Source organism: Marmota marmota, unplaced genomic scaffold (genome assembly GCF_001458135.2).
Source record: "Marmota marmota marmota unplaced genomic scaffold, marMar, whole genome shotgun sequence".
Classification (NCBI taxonomy): domain Eukaryota; kingdom Metazoa; phylum Chordata; class Mammalia; order Rodentia; family Sciuridae; genus Marmota; species Marmota marmota.
In genome coordinates this window covers 9,205,124-9,221,786 of record NW_026000076.1, presented here as the reverse complement: position 1 = coordinate 9,221,786, position 16,663 = coordinate 9,205,124, and the positions used below count along the sequence as shown (strand labels likewise).

The following is a 16,663-nucleotide window of genomic DNA, read 5'->3' as shown; positions in this document are numbered from 1 at the left end:
TTTTTTTTTTTTTTTTTTTTTTTTTTGTAGTTGTAGATGGACAGAATGCTTTTATTTTATTTGTTTTTTATTTTTCTGTGGTGCTGAGGATTGAACCCAGTGCCTCATACATGCTAGGCAAGTGGTCTACCACCGAGCTACAGCCCCAGCCCAAGGCATAGTCTTTTTGTTATTCATTTATTTAGTGCCAGGGATTGAACCCAGGAGCACTTAACCACTAAGCCATATCCCCTTCCCTTTTTTATATTTTTTTCATTTTAATTAGTTATATATGACAATATAATGCATTACAATTCATATTACACATATAGAGCACAATTTTTCATATCTCTGGTTATATACAAAGTATATTCACAACATTCATGTCTTCATGAATGTACTTAGGGTAATGATGGCCATCTCATTCCACTGTATTTTTCTATCCCCATACCCCCTCCCTTCCCATCCCCCTCCCCTTTTCTCCTTTGCCTTATCTAGAGTTCATCTAATCCTTCCTTGCCCCACCACTACCACATTATGAATCAGCAGCCTTAAATCAGAGAAAACATACAGCATTTGTTTTGGGGGGATTGGCTAACTTCACTTAGCATTATATTCTCCAGCTCCATCCATTTATCTGCAAATGCCATGATTTTATTCTCTTTTAATGCTGAATAATATTCCATTGTGTATATATACACCACATTTTCCTTATCCATTCATCTACTGAAGGGCATCTACATTGATTCCACAGTTTAGCTATTGGGAATTGTGTTGTTATCAACATTGATGTGGCTGTGTCCTTGTATTATGGTGTTTTAAGTCCTTTGGGTATAGACCTAGGAGTGGGATAGCTGGGTCAAATGGTGGTTCCAAGCCCTTTTTTTATTTTTTGAGAGGGGTCTTGCTAAGTTGCTTAGGGCCTCACTAATTTACTAAGGCTGGTTTTGAATTTGAGATCCTATTGCCTCAGCCTCCCAAGCTGCTAAAATTATAGGATCAGTCTTTTTAAAGAGTAAGGCACAGACTAAAGAATACATTTGGATCACAAATTAACATGCTGAAATGGTACCACCTATTTTATCATATACTGCAAATTTTATCCCTCCCTCCCTCTTTCTATGATGATATAGTCATAACTGTCATTTAAAAAGCTGAAATTGAAGAATAGCTTATGGATTGTAGTTTGTAGAGAAAGAACATGTAGGGAACTAAGCAGTCTCATATGCTGTTGGTAGGGAAAAAGGAATTCAGCCTTTTTGAGGAGGGGGAATTTGGCCAGTTGACGCTGTTTGGCACTACCCAAGCAACACCAATTGTTCATAGTACTAATTTGTTTTGACTAATTTTTATATTAAAGCACACATAAACACTTATGGAATAGCTGATAAAGGAAGTATTATACTTTAACACCCTCCTCTGTTTGTCTTTAGTCATGATGGATAAATATGAAGAGATTTTTTTGAAAACACACACTCATGGACTCAAAAACTAAACAAGCATTTCTGTGAAGCATAAATGGAACACTGAATGGGGCTGAATCGATGGCTGGGCTGTTAGCCAAAACCAAGCAGTATCAGCCAGGAGCTCAGCTCCTGCCAATGAAGGGGACTATAATTGCATCAAGTCAGATAAGAGACTAGAGCTTGGTCACTCTTTGAAGCCGAGGCCCCTACTCCCAAAAGGAAGCTGCAAAGAATGACAATTAATTGGATGCTAGAGTTGGTGCTTCAGAGGAAACTGTCCATCTAGGGTGCCTCCCATCCAGGAACTGAGTCAGCCTGCCCCATCTGCCTGCCTGGAACTGGGAGGTGCTGACATCACAATAAAACATCAGAATTCCATGATAAGAACTAATGGCGGATCAGGGCCTGACTGGGTACGGGAAGCCACATGAGCACACATGATAGAGACAGTGAAAAACAACCTCCCATTCTAAATGTGCCTGCCACCCAGAACATTTGAAGAAAACTGTGTTAAGCAAGGCTAATCAAAATTAGCAACTGAAACACTGGTTCACTCCAGATGAAATCAAGTTCTCAAACAGCTGACCATGAATTTAAAATGAATACATATTTAGAGTGGTCAAAAAGATAAAGGCATAACTTAAAAAAGAGATATGACTTAAAAGCAGATAGATATAAAAAATGTAGAACTCTTAGAAAATGAAAAATTCAATGGGGGAGGGGGTGTAGCTCAGTGGTGGAGCACTTGCCTGGCATACATAAGGCCCTGGGTTCAAACCCCAGCACCACACACACACACACACACACATACACAATTAATGAATTTTAAAACATCAATTGATAGAACAGTTGCAGTATACTCAGTTGCATAAAAAAATTATGAATGAGACAAGAGTACCAAGTTTACCCAGACCCAAGTTCCAAGAAAGACAAGGATTACAAAGCATATGCACCCTTAGGAAAGATAGACTACAAAACTCTCACATGTGTCTGATAGAAATTTTGGAAGAAATGAAGGAGCGATATTTGAAGCAATTTAAAGAAATGTTTGCTAAATTTTTGAAAAATTGAAATAAGTGCTTGCCTATAGGTATGGTGCAGGATTAATCCACATAAATTGAAATTTAAAGTGAAACTGTAGAAAAATCTGTGATTCAAGGTAAAATCTTGAAACCACCATAGAGAAAGGTAGATTGGCCACTACAGAACAAAATCAATCTGACAGTAGGCTGCTCACCAGGAAAAATAGCCTGGGAGAAAATGGAATCCTGTTTTTAAATGTTATGGGGAAATTATTTTCAACACAGAGTTTTAAATTATTATTCAAGAATGAAAGCAATAGAGACATTTTCAGATCTACAAGTGTTTGAGTTTCCCATCCACAGACCCTTATTTAATAAGTAATTAAGGAGTGGATATGCTTCAAAAGGAAAAGGAACACAGCTGGGGAAATGCAGGATCTAAGAAAACTGGTAGGCCCTAGGTTTAATGAATATATAGTCAATCAAAGTTAACCACAGATTGTAAAAATAATAAAGAAAGCTAAAACAAACTCCAGGGCAATCAAATTGGATAGTTCAGGGAACAGTTAAAACATTCTTGGGAGAGGAGTAGGATACTGAGAAACTTTAAGTGTACATTTTAAGAAAATGTGGATAACATCTAGAAGAAGAGAGATGCAGCCTACGTTTTCCTAACCAGATGAGGAGTAGAGGGTGGTGGGAAATAAAACGTAGGGGAGGTTACCAATGCAACAGAAGACAAGATGGAGGAGGAAGAAGGGTCGTAAAATGATGAGTCTAGAAATAAGCAATGATGAGTCTAGAAATGAGCAAGCAAAATAACATATTGCATTACATTCATTTGTAAAAAAAAAAAAAAAAGAAAAAGGTGATTATTTTGGATTTTTAAAAATCTATATAAAGTGGACATCTAAAATATAACAAAATCACCCAGGTGAAAATAGAGACTAAAATATGATATAAAAATACCAGAAAAAAATCTGGCAGAGCAGTGTTGATATTAGACAGCATTTAGCCTTCCCACCATTAAGAATGTGCCTTTTGCTGAGCACAGTGGCACATGCCTATAATCCCAGCGGTTCAGGAGGCTGAGATAGGAAGATCATGAGTTCAAAGCTAGCCTCAGCAAAAGCGAAGGCACTAAGCAACTCAGTGAGACCCTGTCTCTAAGTAAAATACAAAATAGGGCTGGGGATGTGTCTTAGTGGTTGAGTGCCCCTGAGTTCAATGCCCAGTACCCCCACCCCCCAAAAAAGAATGTGCTTTTTGTCTAATTAAGGTAGATATTTTAGTTTTAAAACCTGCATAGATTCTTGCAACTAAATAGGATACAGAAGAATCTCAACACCCTAAGGAATCCCTGGTGTGTGAACCCTTGCAGTGAACCCAACCCGTGACCTCTCATCTGTTCTGTGTCCCTCTCTGTTCTCTGAATTGGTTTTTCAGAATACCACATAAAATCAGGCAGTGTGCAGTCTTTTGAAAACAACACAATTCTTAATAGCAAAATTATCTGCATGCACATCATCATGGAAATGTCTTTAGGAAGTTCTGTGCATCGACCGACAGTGTATAATTTCAGGGCACTTAAGAGGAAATAGATCTCCAAGTGCAATATAGTAAAATCTCTAAGACATATAAAAGTGAAGCCCAATACATATACATATTTCAGAAACAATACATACTGCGGGATTCCATTTGTTTATATATCACGTATGTAAATGTGCATATAAATCTGAAACCAAATTTATCAGGGCTCATGGAAGAATGGCATAGGGGTAGGGAGACTGTGCCTTCTGTATTAAAAATAAATGTGCTAAGAGGAAAAACAGGGCTGAGGTTGTGGCTCAGTGGTAGAGCGCTTGCCTAGCATATGTGAGGCACTTGGTTTGAACCTCAGCACCCATAAAAATAAATAAAATAAAGATATTTTTAAAAAGGAAAGACAGATTTTTGGTAACCAACTATAAATAAGTTAAAGGTGTAACTTAACAGTAAATTTATAAAGCCTTTGTAAAGAATACTATAAGATAATCCTGAAAGCCACAATTAGATGGAGACAAACATCATGAACACCATAAAGATACCTGTTTTTTAAATTTAATACAATAAAAATACTACCAGGTTTTTCTTTTTTTCTGAAATTGATTATAAAGTTTGCTGTGAAAAAGACGAATTTCTCACACTAATAGCTGATTTAAATGTCTTTCTCCTGTGTTTGACCTTGAAGGCCTTATTGTTCTTTTATCCCTCACAAAGCAACTAAGAGTAGAGACTCCATAATGATTACTTTCCCTGAGGCACACTCAGAACTGACCAGAACTGTGTTCCCGTGTCCTACCCCTGTCCTGGATATGTCATTTACACCTTTGGCATGTGCTAGATAAGCTGGTCTTTATTTATATTGCTCTATCTTTGTTATTTCAAATAGTTCCTCTGAAGTTAAGTGGGTTTGTTTTATTTTGTTTTAATCTCAGCCCTTCGGGGTCTCATGCACACAAATGTGGCATCTATTCTATAGGTTGTCACAGATGGGTTCTGCATTTCACTCAACTGCTTCTCTGGCAACAGCCTAAATATGTAGACTACACTTTTTTGCATAATCAGCATATGTGCTATGATTCTGACTCTCAAAAGACAAAATTAGTTACAGATCTAACTGGTTTTTATTTGTGATTCATGAACTGAGGTAGCAAAATAGAATGAGAGCTCCCTGTGGGCAGTAGAATAACAGTGGGTTTCATAGGTAGAGACAAGGAAAAAGAACAATAGGGGAAAAGCTGACTGGTTAACATTAGGTTACTTACTTATCAGGGTTAAATTAGCAGAGAGGACTTACTTATTACTCTGATGCAAATAGACTGAGGTCTCCTGCTCTCAGGAAACACTGGTCTGTTTGGAGATCTGCTTCCTTGAAGTTTTAGTTTGATCACGTAGCATTTAGCATAAGTGACCTTATTATGATTTGGTTGTGAGGCGTCCCCAAAAAACTCATGTGTGAGACAAGGCAAGAAGACTTAGAGGAGAAATGGTTGGGTTGTGAGAGTCTTATCCCAATCAGTAAATTAATCCCCTGATGGGATTAACTGAGTGGTAACCGAAGGCAGGTAGGATGTGGTTGGAGGAGGTGGGTCATTGGGGGCGTGCCTTTGGGATATATATTTTGTGTCTGAAGAATGGAGTCTCTGTCTGCTTCGTGATCATCGTATGAGCCATTTCCCTCCATCACGCTCTTCCACCATGATGTTCTACTTCACTTCAAGCCCCAAGGAATGGAGCCAGTTGTCTTGGACTGAGACTTCTGAAACTGTGAGCCCCCAAATAAACTTTTCCTCCTCTGAAATTGTTCAGGTCTTGCCTGAACTAGATGACAGCTGCTCCTGAAGATCTAGAGGATCTAGGGTCAAACACTAGTCCAGTGCCCTCTCTTAAGTTTTGGCACACGCCCGAAGGATTCCATTCTCATGTTCTGGTATCTGCTTCATGGAAATAGTTTATTTTTACCCATCCTGAGAAAATTCTTCCTTTCTATTCAACTTTGATCCAAGCATGAATTTGCTGTGATTTCCAAAAAATTTATTTATACAATACTGTTTTTCTCCACAATGGAGAGGGGGCAAATTGTGCCTTGGCTTCACCTGACACTAGCTGTCAGGTGCGCCTCTCTGTGTCCCTCTCCTCATTCTCATGTTTACTCTGATCTATTTTCCTTAACATAAATGCCTTCATTCTGAGAAGGATTCTCATATCAGCTTTTTGGCTACTTTTCTCCCCTTGGTATATTTTGGATCACATTCTCCTGTTCACGTTGCTTTTTAATTTTTTCCTTTCTTCCCTGCCCCCACCCCCAATTTCTTCCCCTCCTCCTCTACTTGCCCTACATAAACTCAACATGCAGCTTTATACTTAAGCCTTTTCCTTCCAAAGGCAGCCTCATGGTTGTCCCTGAGAGGGGCACAACTTCCCCACACTGCAACTGGAGGAGCTGCTGGGGAGGATCTGCACTTCGCATAGGGTTTTATAACTGGAGGGGCCTGGGGACTTTCTCCCTGCCCATACTCTAGCGTAGTCCTGTGCTAGCAGCTAGAACCCCACAATTAATTCTTTCCAAGTTTGTTTTGCAGCCTTTCTTTAAGACTTGTTTTGCACTCTAATCTTTCAATTGCTGGGTAAAGGTAAAGAGAAGTGAGGTACAGGTTTAACTTGCAGACTTCTTAGAAAAGCAGAAAAGATGAAGAAAAAAATTTCAAGTTTTACAGAATGCCACAGAGTTTTACAGAGATACCCCAAAAATGCCCTGTATCACCACTACCCCTTTTTAGGGATCCTATCTTGCCTTTGGGGGTAGGGGGATTCTTTCTGTTTTTTAATATAACTTTGAAAGTGCTGATCATTCTCCCAGTCCTTCCTGATGTTGCAGTATTTTAAAAAATATACTGTTTCTGTTAAACATAGAAGAAACTGACTTCCTCTCTCCCATAACTATTTTACTGTTTAAATCTTCATACTATTGACTGCAGGACTCACTAAGCTGGTGGTTGTTGCTTTTCATAGTTCTGGATTGAACAACCTGTCCCTGCATTCTTTCAGAATTCTACTTGGAGTTGCCTCTGTGCTGGAATCTTCTGATGATATGTTCCCTCAGCAACATGAGCAACTACAGTTTTTAGTGACTAAATTCCAGTATTTTTTCCTACTCAGTTCTCATTTCTGAGTGGTTAACAGCTTTTGGAAAATAAATCACTGTCTTTACCCTCCCAGAATTTGAGCAGGCACATTTCAAAAACTATATCTTCATGAAGATTTTAGGAGAAACATAAAATCAGAGGTCTGAAAGAAACTTGGCTAATATTGCCCTCCTACATGGGACTGAAGCTGATGAAATGAGAAGACCGTGTGGAACAGTGGAAGAACACTGGGCCAGAAAAAGAAGACAGCTGTGATTCCTGTTGTGTGAACTTGAACAAGTCATTCTTTTGAACCTAGGTCCGTTTCTTCTGCAGAATGGGGAGAATGGGATCTACCTTCCCAGCGTGGCAGCCCCCCAGCCAATCAGATGCCTTTGTGCAAAATATAAAAAGCCACCCCTACAGTGTGGACGTAGCCCTATGTGCATATAGTTAAGTGAAGGAGCACAAGCTAGATTACAGCCCATGCTTGCCCCTCAGCCAGGTGCACTGGTACAGAGCGTAGCCTAAAATTCTATGCAGCAGCCAGGAAACCCTACCCATCTTCATCATTAGGAGCAAGCCTACAGGAGGGACAGCATGAGAGCCTGCCTAGTAGTTTGGCAAGAACTTAGCACCTTTTAAGAAAGTGCCTGCTTTCTTGACTTGAACTAGTCTTGCTTTTACACTTGTTTTCATGACATCATTAACAATGTCATATTAACATATTAGCCCAAGGGTGTCACTCTTGGAGAATGTGCTCAGGGAAGAACATTCCTTTCCCCTGTTTCTCTCTACTTCTCTTTCTCTAGCCTCATTTCTTGTTTTATGCATAGGCTATGGGAAGCAGCAAGCTTTGTACCTAAAAAGCTTGTACTTGTTATCTAGGACAAAGTCATACTGGGATCCTTTTGATTTATTCCTAGAAGTTCAGTAAAATGAAATAAGAAACATGGACTCTGGGTCCAGATGATTCTGGCTATAGATGACATGAGTCAAGTTGCTTAACCTGAGCCCATGCCTCAGTGTCCTCATCAGCAAAATGGAAACAATGAGTACCTGCCCCATGACATTATGAGAATAGGGACAGTCACATACTAAGCACAATATAAGTTTGCTGTTGTCAACAATCTTCATCTTCATCCTAAGAGAGGTGTCCTCGACACCCAGGCCCTTACAACCCTGAGCCAAAGGACTGGTGGCAGTTCTGGATTCATTCACTTTCTCAGCAAATATTTACTAATGGTCTCCTGTGTGACAACACTTCCCTAAGTGTTGGATGCTTCACTCCACTGACAATTTCGTACTTCTGTGTGCTGAGATGCTTGTTCCCTCATCCCTAGCTTGTGGTCACCTACCATGCCTAGCAGTCTACTTTACAATGGGTTCAGTTTCTGCCTCTCTAGTCAGTGTAAAAGACTTTGACATGGCAACATCGTGAGATACCTTACTCTTGCAGAATCACCAAACACTGGATTTCCCACCATTTGACATCTTCAAGTACAAGTAGACTTCTCCTGAATTATTAATTCCGCATGTCATTGCTGTATGGTCCTCAGTTATTATTCTTCCTTGGAACTGTTTGCTAATTGTTCAGATTGTTCCACTTACGTGGGCTTCTTCATGGATATGATTCCTCCAGGTTCATTCAAGGTATATTCTGCCTCATCCTACTTCATCTTCAAAAAGGGCCCTTCTCTTTCTCAAATTGCAATCTTGACATTCTTATAGCATAACATTGTTTTCAACTACTTAAAGCATCAGTAGAGGGAGAGAGATTCTCAATATTGTATGAAAAGCTAGCAAATTTTGACATAATTATTTTTCTATTGAACACTCCCATCTTCTTTCATCTCTTTCTGAAGAAATGGTTAGTATAAAAACTTAACAAAGCTGGGCACAGTGATGCATGCCTGTAAACCCAGTGGTTTGGGAGGCTGAAACGAGAGGATTGCAAATTCAAAGCCAGCCTCAGCAATAGTAAGGTGCTAAGCAACTCAGTGAGACCCTGTCTCTAATAAAAGACAAAATTGGGCTGGGGATGTGGCTCAGTGGTTGAGTGCCTCTGAGTTCAATCCCCGGCACCCTCCCAAAAAATTAATAAAATTTTTATTATATTGAGCCATTCATATTAATTTTTGCATAAAAACCAGGATATGAGTAGAAAGAAAAAGGGAAACAATAAAGTTAGAATTTTTCCATATTTCTTCTTTCCAATTCTTTTACTACTCATATATAAAATAATATAATATTGGGAGCCATCTAACTCAAGATTACATCTGATAAGGAAATATACTTTCCAGACCAATAACTGATTTTTCCAGTGTCTGGTGAGAGAAGAGATACAAATTAGAAATATATATATGAAGATTCTCTAAATAGTCACTTTGTTATAACTTGTTCTGTGTCTTCAAAAAAATTGCTGTTTTATGTCACAGCTTACACATGAGAAATAAAGTCAGATATTTATTTCATTTTTTTCCAACATATGAGCTAAGAGTAAAATGCTGGTGCTGGAATTGAGCATTATATTCTCCAGGCGGAGGAAACGGACATTTATTGGATGATATTGCTCCTTTCTTCGTACTAATGACATTAGGAAAGCTCTTAGAGTAATATAATTTGAACATATTATTTCTGCGTTTCAGGTCATGCAGGACAAGATAATCTGCCTTCCGAAAAGAGTGCAGCCTGCTCAGAACCACACTTCCGTTTCGAATGTGTCTCAAGCCGTTGCCAGTACCACCCCACTGCCTCCACCTAAACCATCTCCCGGGAACCCTGCCACTGTGGAAATGAAAGGACTGAAGACAGACTTGGACCTGCAACAGTACAGTTTCATAAACCAGATGTGTTATGAGCGAGCCCTCCACTGGTACGCCAAGTATTTCCCTTACCTTGTGCTCATCCATACCCTGGTCTTCATGCTCTGCAGCAACTTTTGGTTCAAATTCCCTGGCTCCAGCTCCAAAATAGAACATTTCATCTCCATCCTGGGGAAGTGTTTTGACTCTCCCTGGACCACACGGGCTTTATCTGAAGTGTCTGGGGAGGACTCTGAGGAAAAGGACAACAGGAAGAACAATATGAACAGGTCCAACACCACCCAGTCTGGCCCCGAAGGCAGCCTGGTCAACTCTCAGTCTCTAAAGTCAATCCCTGAGAAGTTTGTGGTTGACAAATCTACTGCAGGGGCTCTGGATAAAAAGGAAGGTGAGCAAGCAAAGGCCTTATTTGAGAAGGTGAAGAAGTTCAGGCTGCATGTGGAAGAAGGTGATATATTATATGCCATGTATGTTCGCCAGACTGTACTGAAGGTTATCAAGTTCCTAATCATCATTGCATATAATAGCGCTCTGGTTTCCAAAGTCCAGTTTACAGTGGACTGTAATGTTGACATTCAGGACATGACTGGATATAAAAACTTCTCTTGCAATCATACCATGGCACACTTGTTCTCAAAACTCTCCTTTTGCTACCTATGCTTTGTAAGTATCTATGGATTGACGTGCCTTTACACCTTATACTGGCTGTTCTACCGTTCCCTAAGGGAATACTCCTTTGAGTATGTCCGCCAGGAGACTGGAATTGATGATATTCCAGATGTGAAAAATGATTTTGCTTTTATGCTTCATATGATAGATCAGTATGACCCTCTCTATTCCAAGAGATTTGCAGTGTTCCTGTCCGAAGTCAGTGAAAACAAATTGAAGCAGCTGAACTTAAATAACGAGTGGACTCCTGACAAACTGAGGCAGAAGCTGCAGACAAATGCCCATAATCGACTGGAATTGCCTCTTATCATGCTTTCTGGCCTTCCGGACACTGTTTTTGAAATCACAGAGTTGCAGTCTCTAAAACTTGAAATTATTAAGAATGTAATGATCCCAGCCACCATTGCACAGCTAGACAATCTCCAAGAGCTCTCTCTCCACCAGTGTTCTGTCAAAATCCACAGCGCAGCACTCTCTTTCCTGAAGGAAAACCTCAAGGTTTTGAGCGTCAAGTTTGATGACATGAGGGAGCTGCCCCCGTGGATGTATGGACTCCGGAATCTGGAAGAGCTCTACCTGGTTGGATCTCTAAGTCATGACATATCCAAAAATATTACCCTTGAGTCTCTGCGGGATCTCAAAAGCCTTAAAATCCTCTCTATCAAAAGTAACGTCTCCAAAATCCCTCAGGCAGTGGTGGATGTTTCCAGCCATCTCCAAAAGATGTGCATCCATAATGACGGCACCAAGCTGGTCATGCTCAACAACTTAAAGAAGATGACCAATCTTACAGAGCTGGAACTGGTCCACTGTGACCTGGAGCGCATTCCCCATGCCGTGTTCAGCCTGCTCAGCCTCCAGGAACTGGACCTGAAAGAAAACAACCTGAAATCTATAGAAGAAATTGTGAGCTTCCAGCACCTGAGAAAGCTGACAGTGCTGAAACTGTGGCATAACAGCATCACCTACATCCCCGAGCATATAAAGAAGCTCACCAGCCTGGAACGACTGTCCTTCAGTCACAATAAAATAGAGGTGCTGCCTTCCCACCTCTTCCTATGCAACAAAATCCGATACTTGGACTTATCCTACAATGACATTCGATTTATCCCACCTGAAGTTGGAGTTCTACAAAGTTTACAGTATTTTTCCATCACTTGTAACAAAGTGGAAAGCCTTCCAGATGAACTCTACTTCTGCAAGAAACTTAAAACTCTGAAGATTGGGAAAAACAGCCTGTCTGTACTCTCACCAAAAATTGGAAATTTACTGTTTCTTTCCTACTTAGACGTCAAAGGCAATCACTTTGAGATCCTCCCTCCAGAACTCGGTGACTGCCGGGCTCTGAAGAGAGCTGGTTTGGTTGTGGAAGATGCTCTGTTTGAAACTCTGCCTTCTGACGTCCGGGAGCAAATGAAAGCTGAATAACTTATTTTTCATCAGAGTTTGACTGAAACACGCTTCTACCAAATACAGTATAAGTAATTAGGTAGTCTTAATGCCTTTCTTATTTTATTTTATTTTTTTTTCTTTTTCACAATGAAACAAAATGTACACAAAGATTGAGTAAGGAGTATGTATTTTTTAATAAAAATTTAATTGTATTTTTTCAATATTAATATTTTAAAGTTTTATTTGTCTTGGAACCTAATGTATCTATTATTGTTTTCTACTGACAGAAACAGATGGTTCCGTCTGTTTTTTTGGTTTTGTTTTATTTTTTTCAGTTCATTCTTGTAAAAGGGAGGGAAATATAAATTGCATGCACTTTGGCATATTTTAAATGGATGAAGATATCTTGCCAATGTCATTTTTAGCCCATTTGCACCAGTACCGGGTCCCTGTTTTTGTTTTCATCATGTCTACACCAAGGAATCTATGCTTGTTAGTTTATTTTTAATAACAGCTGTCTTCTCCATTGGCTAAGCCTTTCATTCTACAGAAAACTTTTCTCCGAAGTATAAATTCACTGAAGTCCTTTGTCAGGGTATTAGTTTTAAAATTTGCCCCTGAATTGTATTATTTCATATACCGACAGTGACAATTATCCTTAGACAAGGATTTTGTAAGTTCATAAAGAAAGCAATCCTTACTGGTTGGCATGCTTGAATTGGTGATTTATAATTCAACTGATTTGTGTTTTTACCAAACTTTTTTAAAAAAAAACGTTTTAAAACTAAATACAAAAGCACCTCCATGCTATAATTTCAACATTGCTATGCAGTACTGGTGAAGAGCCCTAGAGAAATTAGATTTATTTTAACATCCTAATAGATAATTAAATTTAAAAATCATAGACTTAGAAGCCTGTTTTTTGAGTAATTTAATCATCTTTGATATCTTGATAAGCAGATGCATCAAATGGAAAAAAAAAAGCAAGCACTCTGTTGAAGAGCTGGTATATTCCATTCAGCTCTCCTTTCCTCTAGGCACTGTGGCAGGGATAAGCTATTCAAATCCTGCCTGTTTCACAAAATAATCCACTTCTATATATATGAATACATATGTATATTTATTGATTTCCCACAAGCCTGCTAGTGGTACAGCACAGAAACTCTGTCTGCTCTCTGGCTTAAAATACATATCTCATCTAAAATGGTTCTGTTAACTTTTTTTTTTTAGAAGTGTGAATAAAGTGCTAAGTGGTATCACTTAGCAAGAAGTTTTGCCTGCCGATCAGCAGAGCTTTTATTTACCTTTGTACTTAAAATCCAACATAATATGGGGATTTGGGCTAAATATTTCCCTGGCTGACCCGATAAAGCTTTGTAACTTAATAACAAAAGAAAGTAGGAAGATGGTTTGGGATTTTAAAATGCTGTTTTTAAAAATGGCTCCTTGATCCTGGTGAATTTGCCCGATTCTACTTTGCGCTGTGTACAAGAGGCAGCTATGGTGACTGCTGGGCAGACACGTGTACCTCGGTTGTGTTTTAAACATTCAGATACATCAGGGGGTGGAGGATTAAAGGGAAAAATACATTTTACTTGTTTAATAATCCAATAACAGAGACCAAGAGCTTCACATTTTCTGTTCTGTGTTGAAGTTTCAGAATGTGATTTTGTGGAGCTGATTTATTTAGACCTGAAGTTAAAATAATGATGTTTTAGAATAGTAACGTGGTGTAGTTCTTATATGATAAAATATTCAATTCCAGAATATTGGGATCCCAAATATGAACACTGTATTGTATTTAGAAACATAGTCCTGTTTGTTTTAAACAAGGAGTTTGTTGGCAGATTGTCCATGGTTGAGCATGACTGAAATACCCTGTTGAAAAGTAAGCTTAGACACCTGATGGCAGAACACTTGTGTGCACTGTTTTTCTTGATTGACATGTATGGTTATTATCTCTATCACCCTTCAAAATGGATCTATTCAGGTTAAAATTATATTTATGCTGAACTAGTAATAACTAGCAACCTCATATGGATTCCTCAGTGAAATAAGTCACTAATAATTGGCTTTTGTCACTTGCTCAAAATTCCAAAAGAATTTGATTTGTTTTCTTAAAGATTTTGCAAGCTGATTCCCAACTTAAGTTGTAAATAATGCTCAGAAGATCAGCATAGGTCCACAACTTTTATGTTTTAACTAAAGGGAAATTCATAGATCTTTCTATTAGATTTTATAAAAATCAAAAATCTAAATTTTCTGACTCTGGCCCTTTTAATATTATAAGATTTTGTTCACATTCTTAGGTAAAAGCATTCAATTACTTACTATTTAGCCTTTAAATGGGAAACTCAGGTAAATGAACTGCTGACTTTTTCTAAAGTTCTTTAACTGATCAACTCAGTGGACAGAAGTATTTACCTAATCACTTTCTGTGTTTTCCAAGTGCTCTTGCTAAAAAGGACAACTAGCTATCTTTCTCTGGCCTCAATAGAATTCGCGAGTAACTGCTGTGTAAATATTTAAAAAAAAAAAAAGTATTTTACATATTATCAACTCCAGTGGCTGCTTGAATCTCATGCTGGGTAAGCTTTTTTTTGGTGAGTTTTATTGTTGAAATGCAGAGTAAAAATAATTGGTGGTCTGGTTGGAAAAAATGCATCCCAGTGGAACCCCCCTCAGAACACCGTGCCTCAGAAAGCTATTCTATCTTCTTCTTATGTGTTGGGTTTGTTTTGCTTTTGATGCAGCATTTTTAATGTCCTGGTTTTTGATACAGTAGAATCTGTTATTTACAGTGATAAAATTTTCTTAGTGCTCACCTCTCTTTCCCTGTCACTGTATTTTCCAGCTATTTTAATGACTCCTAACAGTTTAGGAGGTATCTTGTGTGGCAGGCACTGCTTTCTCAGAAAAGCTGGGAAGAGATGCCTATTGCAAGTATGTACTCATTTCTAGGCGCCTCCTTACCTGTATCTCAAACCTGTTTGTAGAAGGGTCTTAACAACCTGAGTCTTCCTTGAGTTACTTGGAATAAAGAAGTCCAAGTTCTTACAATACACTATTTTATGATTTCTGATGTTAAAAAAGAAAAAAACAAAATCTTTATCTCTTAAGATGTCTCCTAGTAGGGTTTTACTGTTGTTTATATTCTACTATAAGTGAAGTCCATTCTTAAAGTAATTTATTTTACTCTCTAATTTAATTTTATACCAAATACCTGATTAGTCATCATGATATATTTATTTAAACAATAAGCATTTATGATCCATCATTATGAACACTGTCAGCAGTATTTAGTAGTGAACAGATAAATGTCAACATAATTTCAATTCATTTTTCAAGCATAAATTAAGATTCAGTTAACATTCTCCTTTGAATCCTGAATGTGATGATGCTCTTCAAATATTTCACCTTTGGGGTAGGATCTCAATAAATTTGGATAGGGTTAACCTCAAGTTAGCAAAACAAATGAACAAAACAGCATAATTAGGGGGGAATAGACTGCCTAAAGGGTCTATACAATTTTCTCTCTTTTCTTATCTACTTAGAAACATGGTAAGAGAACTTGGGTGGCCTTGATCAGAACATGACTTGCTGTAAATTTTTCAGATCAGGTCCCACTACCATGCTTCTGACACTTTCCTGCCTTCCAAATTAGTATCCACTCTTATTCTGTCTTCTCAGAGTCATTCATTGATGAAGATGGCATACTTGCATTCATTTTGGAGAGACAGGAAGATCTACCCATGTCACAAGAAATTTTTTTTAATCAGAAGAATTTGACATGGGGTATCTAACTTTGGACAATTTGATTTCTTGGCCATGTCAAGTAACAGGCTCTGTGCATGGATTTTAATGTTGTTTGAATTTGCCTCCTTCTGAATACTTCTCTCCTACCTTACTTTGCTTCTTTAGTGCGTATTTTTATTGGGGTTGAAACTCCATGCCTTATGTGCCACTCATCTCCTCACTGTCTATAAGTGTTCAGATTGTGTCAACTACTGGCAAAACTTCTAAGACTGTCAAGAAAAAGGCTTGAAAGTTGACTTGTCATAATACAAATTCATGATAAAATGTCTTAATGTTATTTGGCTATGTAGTACATAGGAACAGAAAATAACTTAAATAAAGTCATTTTTGTAAGTTAACACTGAGATTAGTCCCTTGCTCATTTTTATAAGTCATGTTTATCTTTTGCATTTCTTAAACTATTATTACTAAGTCTCCCTGTGCTCTACCGGAAATGGGCTGCATGCATTCTTTCACTTGGTATTGAGCTAGTTTCTGTAATTGTGACTAATTATTTCCTTCCTTAATTCACTGTACTGCATCTACCTAAGCTGCCCCTGGAGTTCCATTTGGGTAATTAGCGCCTTAATATATAATCTGGAGTGCAATTGTTGGGCATTTGCCTGACCAAATTGTACAATGGCTGTCCAGCCCAGCTTTCAGTAAATACTTTTATGGTAATGATGGTGGTTATTTAAAGGAATCAGAGTGGTTCTGCACAGCTAGGAGGCCTCACTAATTAACCACAGTCACTCTAGGCTTATGGAAACCTTGAACAAGAAAAAATTTATGTATCACTTATGCATAAGAGAATTGTGACTGCTAACTTTCTTCTGTATAGCATTTAT

The 16,663-nt window shown here is 38.3% G+C and overlaps 1 protein-coding gene across 5 annotated transcripts in view; it reads left to right on the top strand.

The window, feature by feature from the left end:
* Positions 1-16,174, top strand: part of Lrrc8c (leucine rich repeat containing 8 VRAC subunit C) — a 97,323-nt gene extending 81,149 nt beyond the window's left edge. For all 5 annotated transcript variants that reach the window (XM_048814491.1, XM_048814490.1, XM_048814492.1 and 2 more), the window contains one exon: positions 9,783-16,174. In XM_048814491.1, the coding sequence (XP_048670448.1) occupies positions 9,783-12,056 (2,274 nt within the window). In that variant the 3' untranslated portion in view covers positions 12,057-16,174. The remainder of the gene's footprint in view (positions 1-9,782) is intronic.
* The last annotated feature ends 489 nt before the right edge of the window (positions 16,175-16,663 follow it).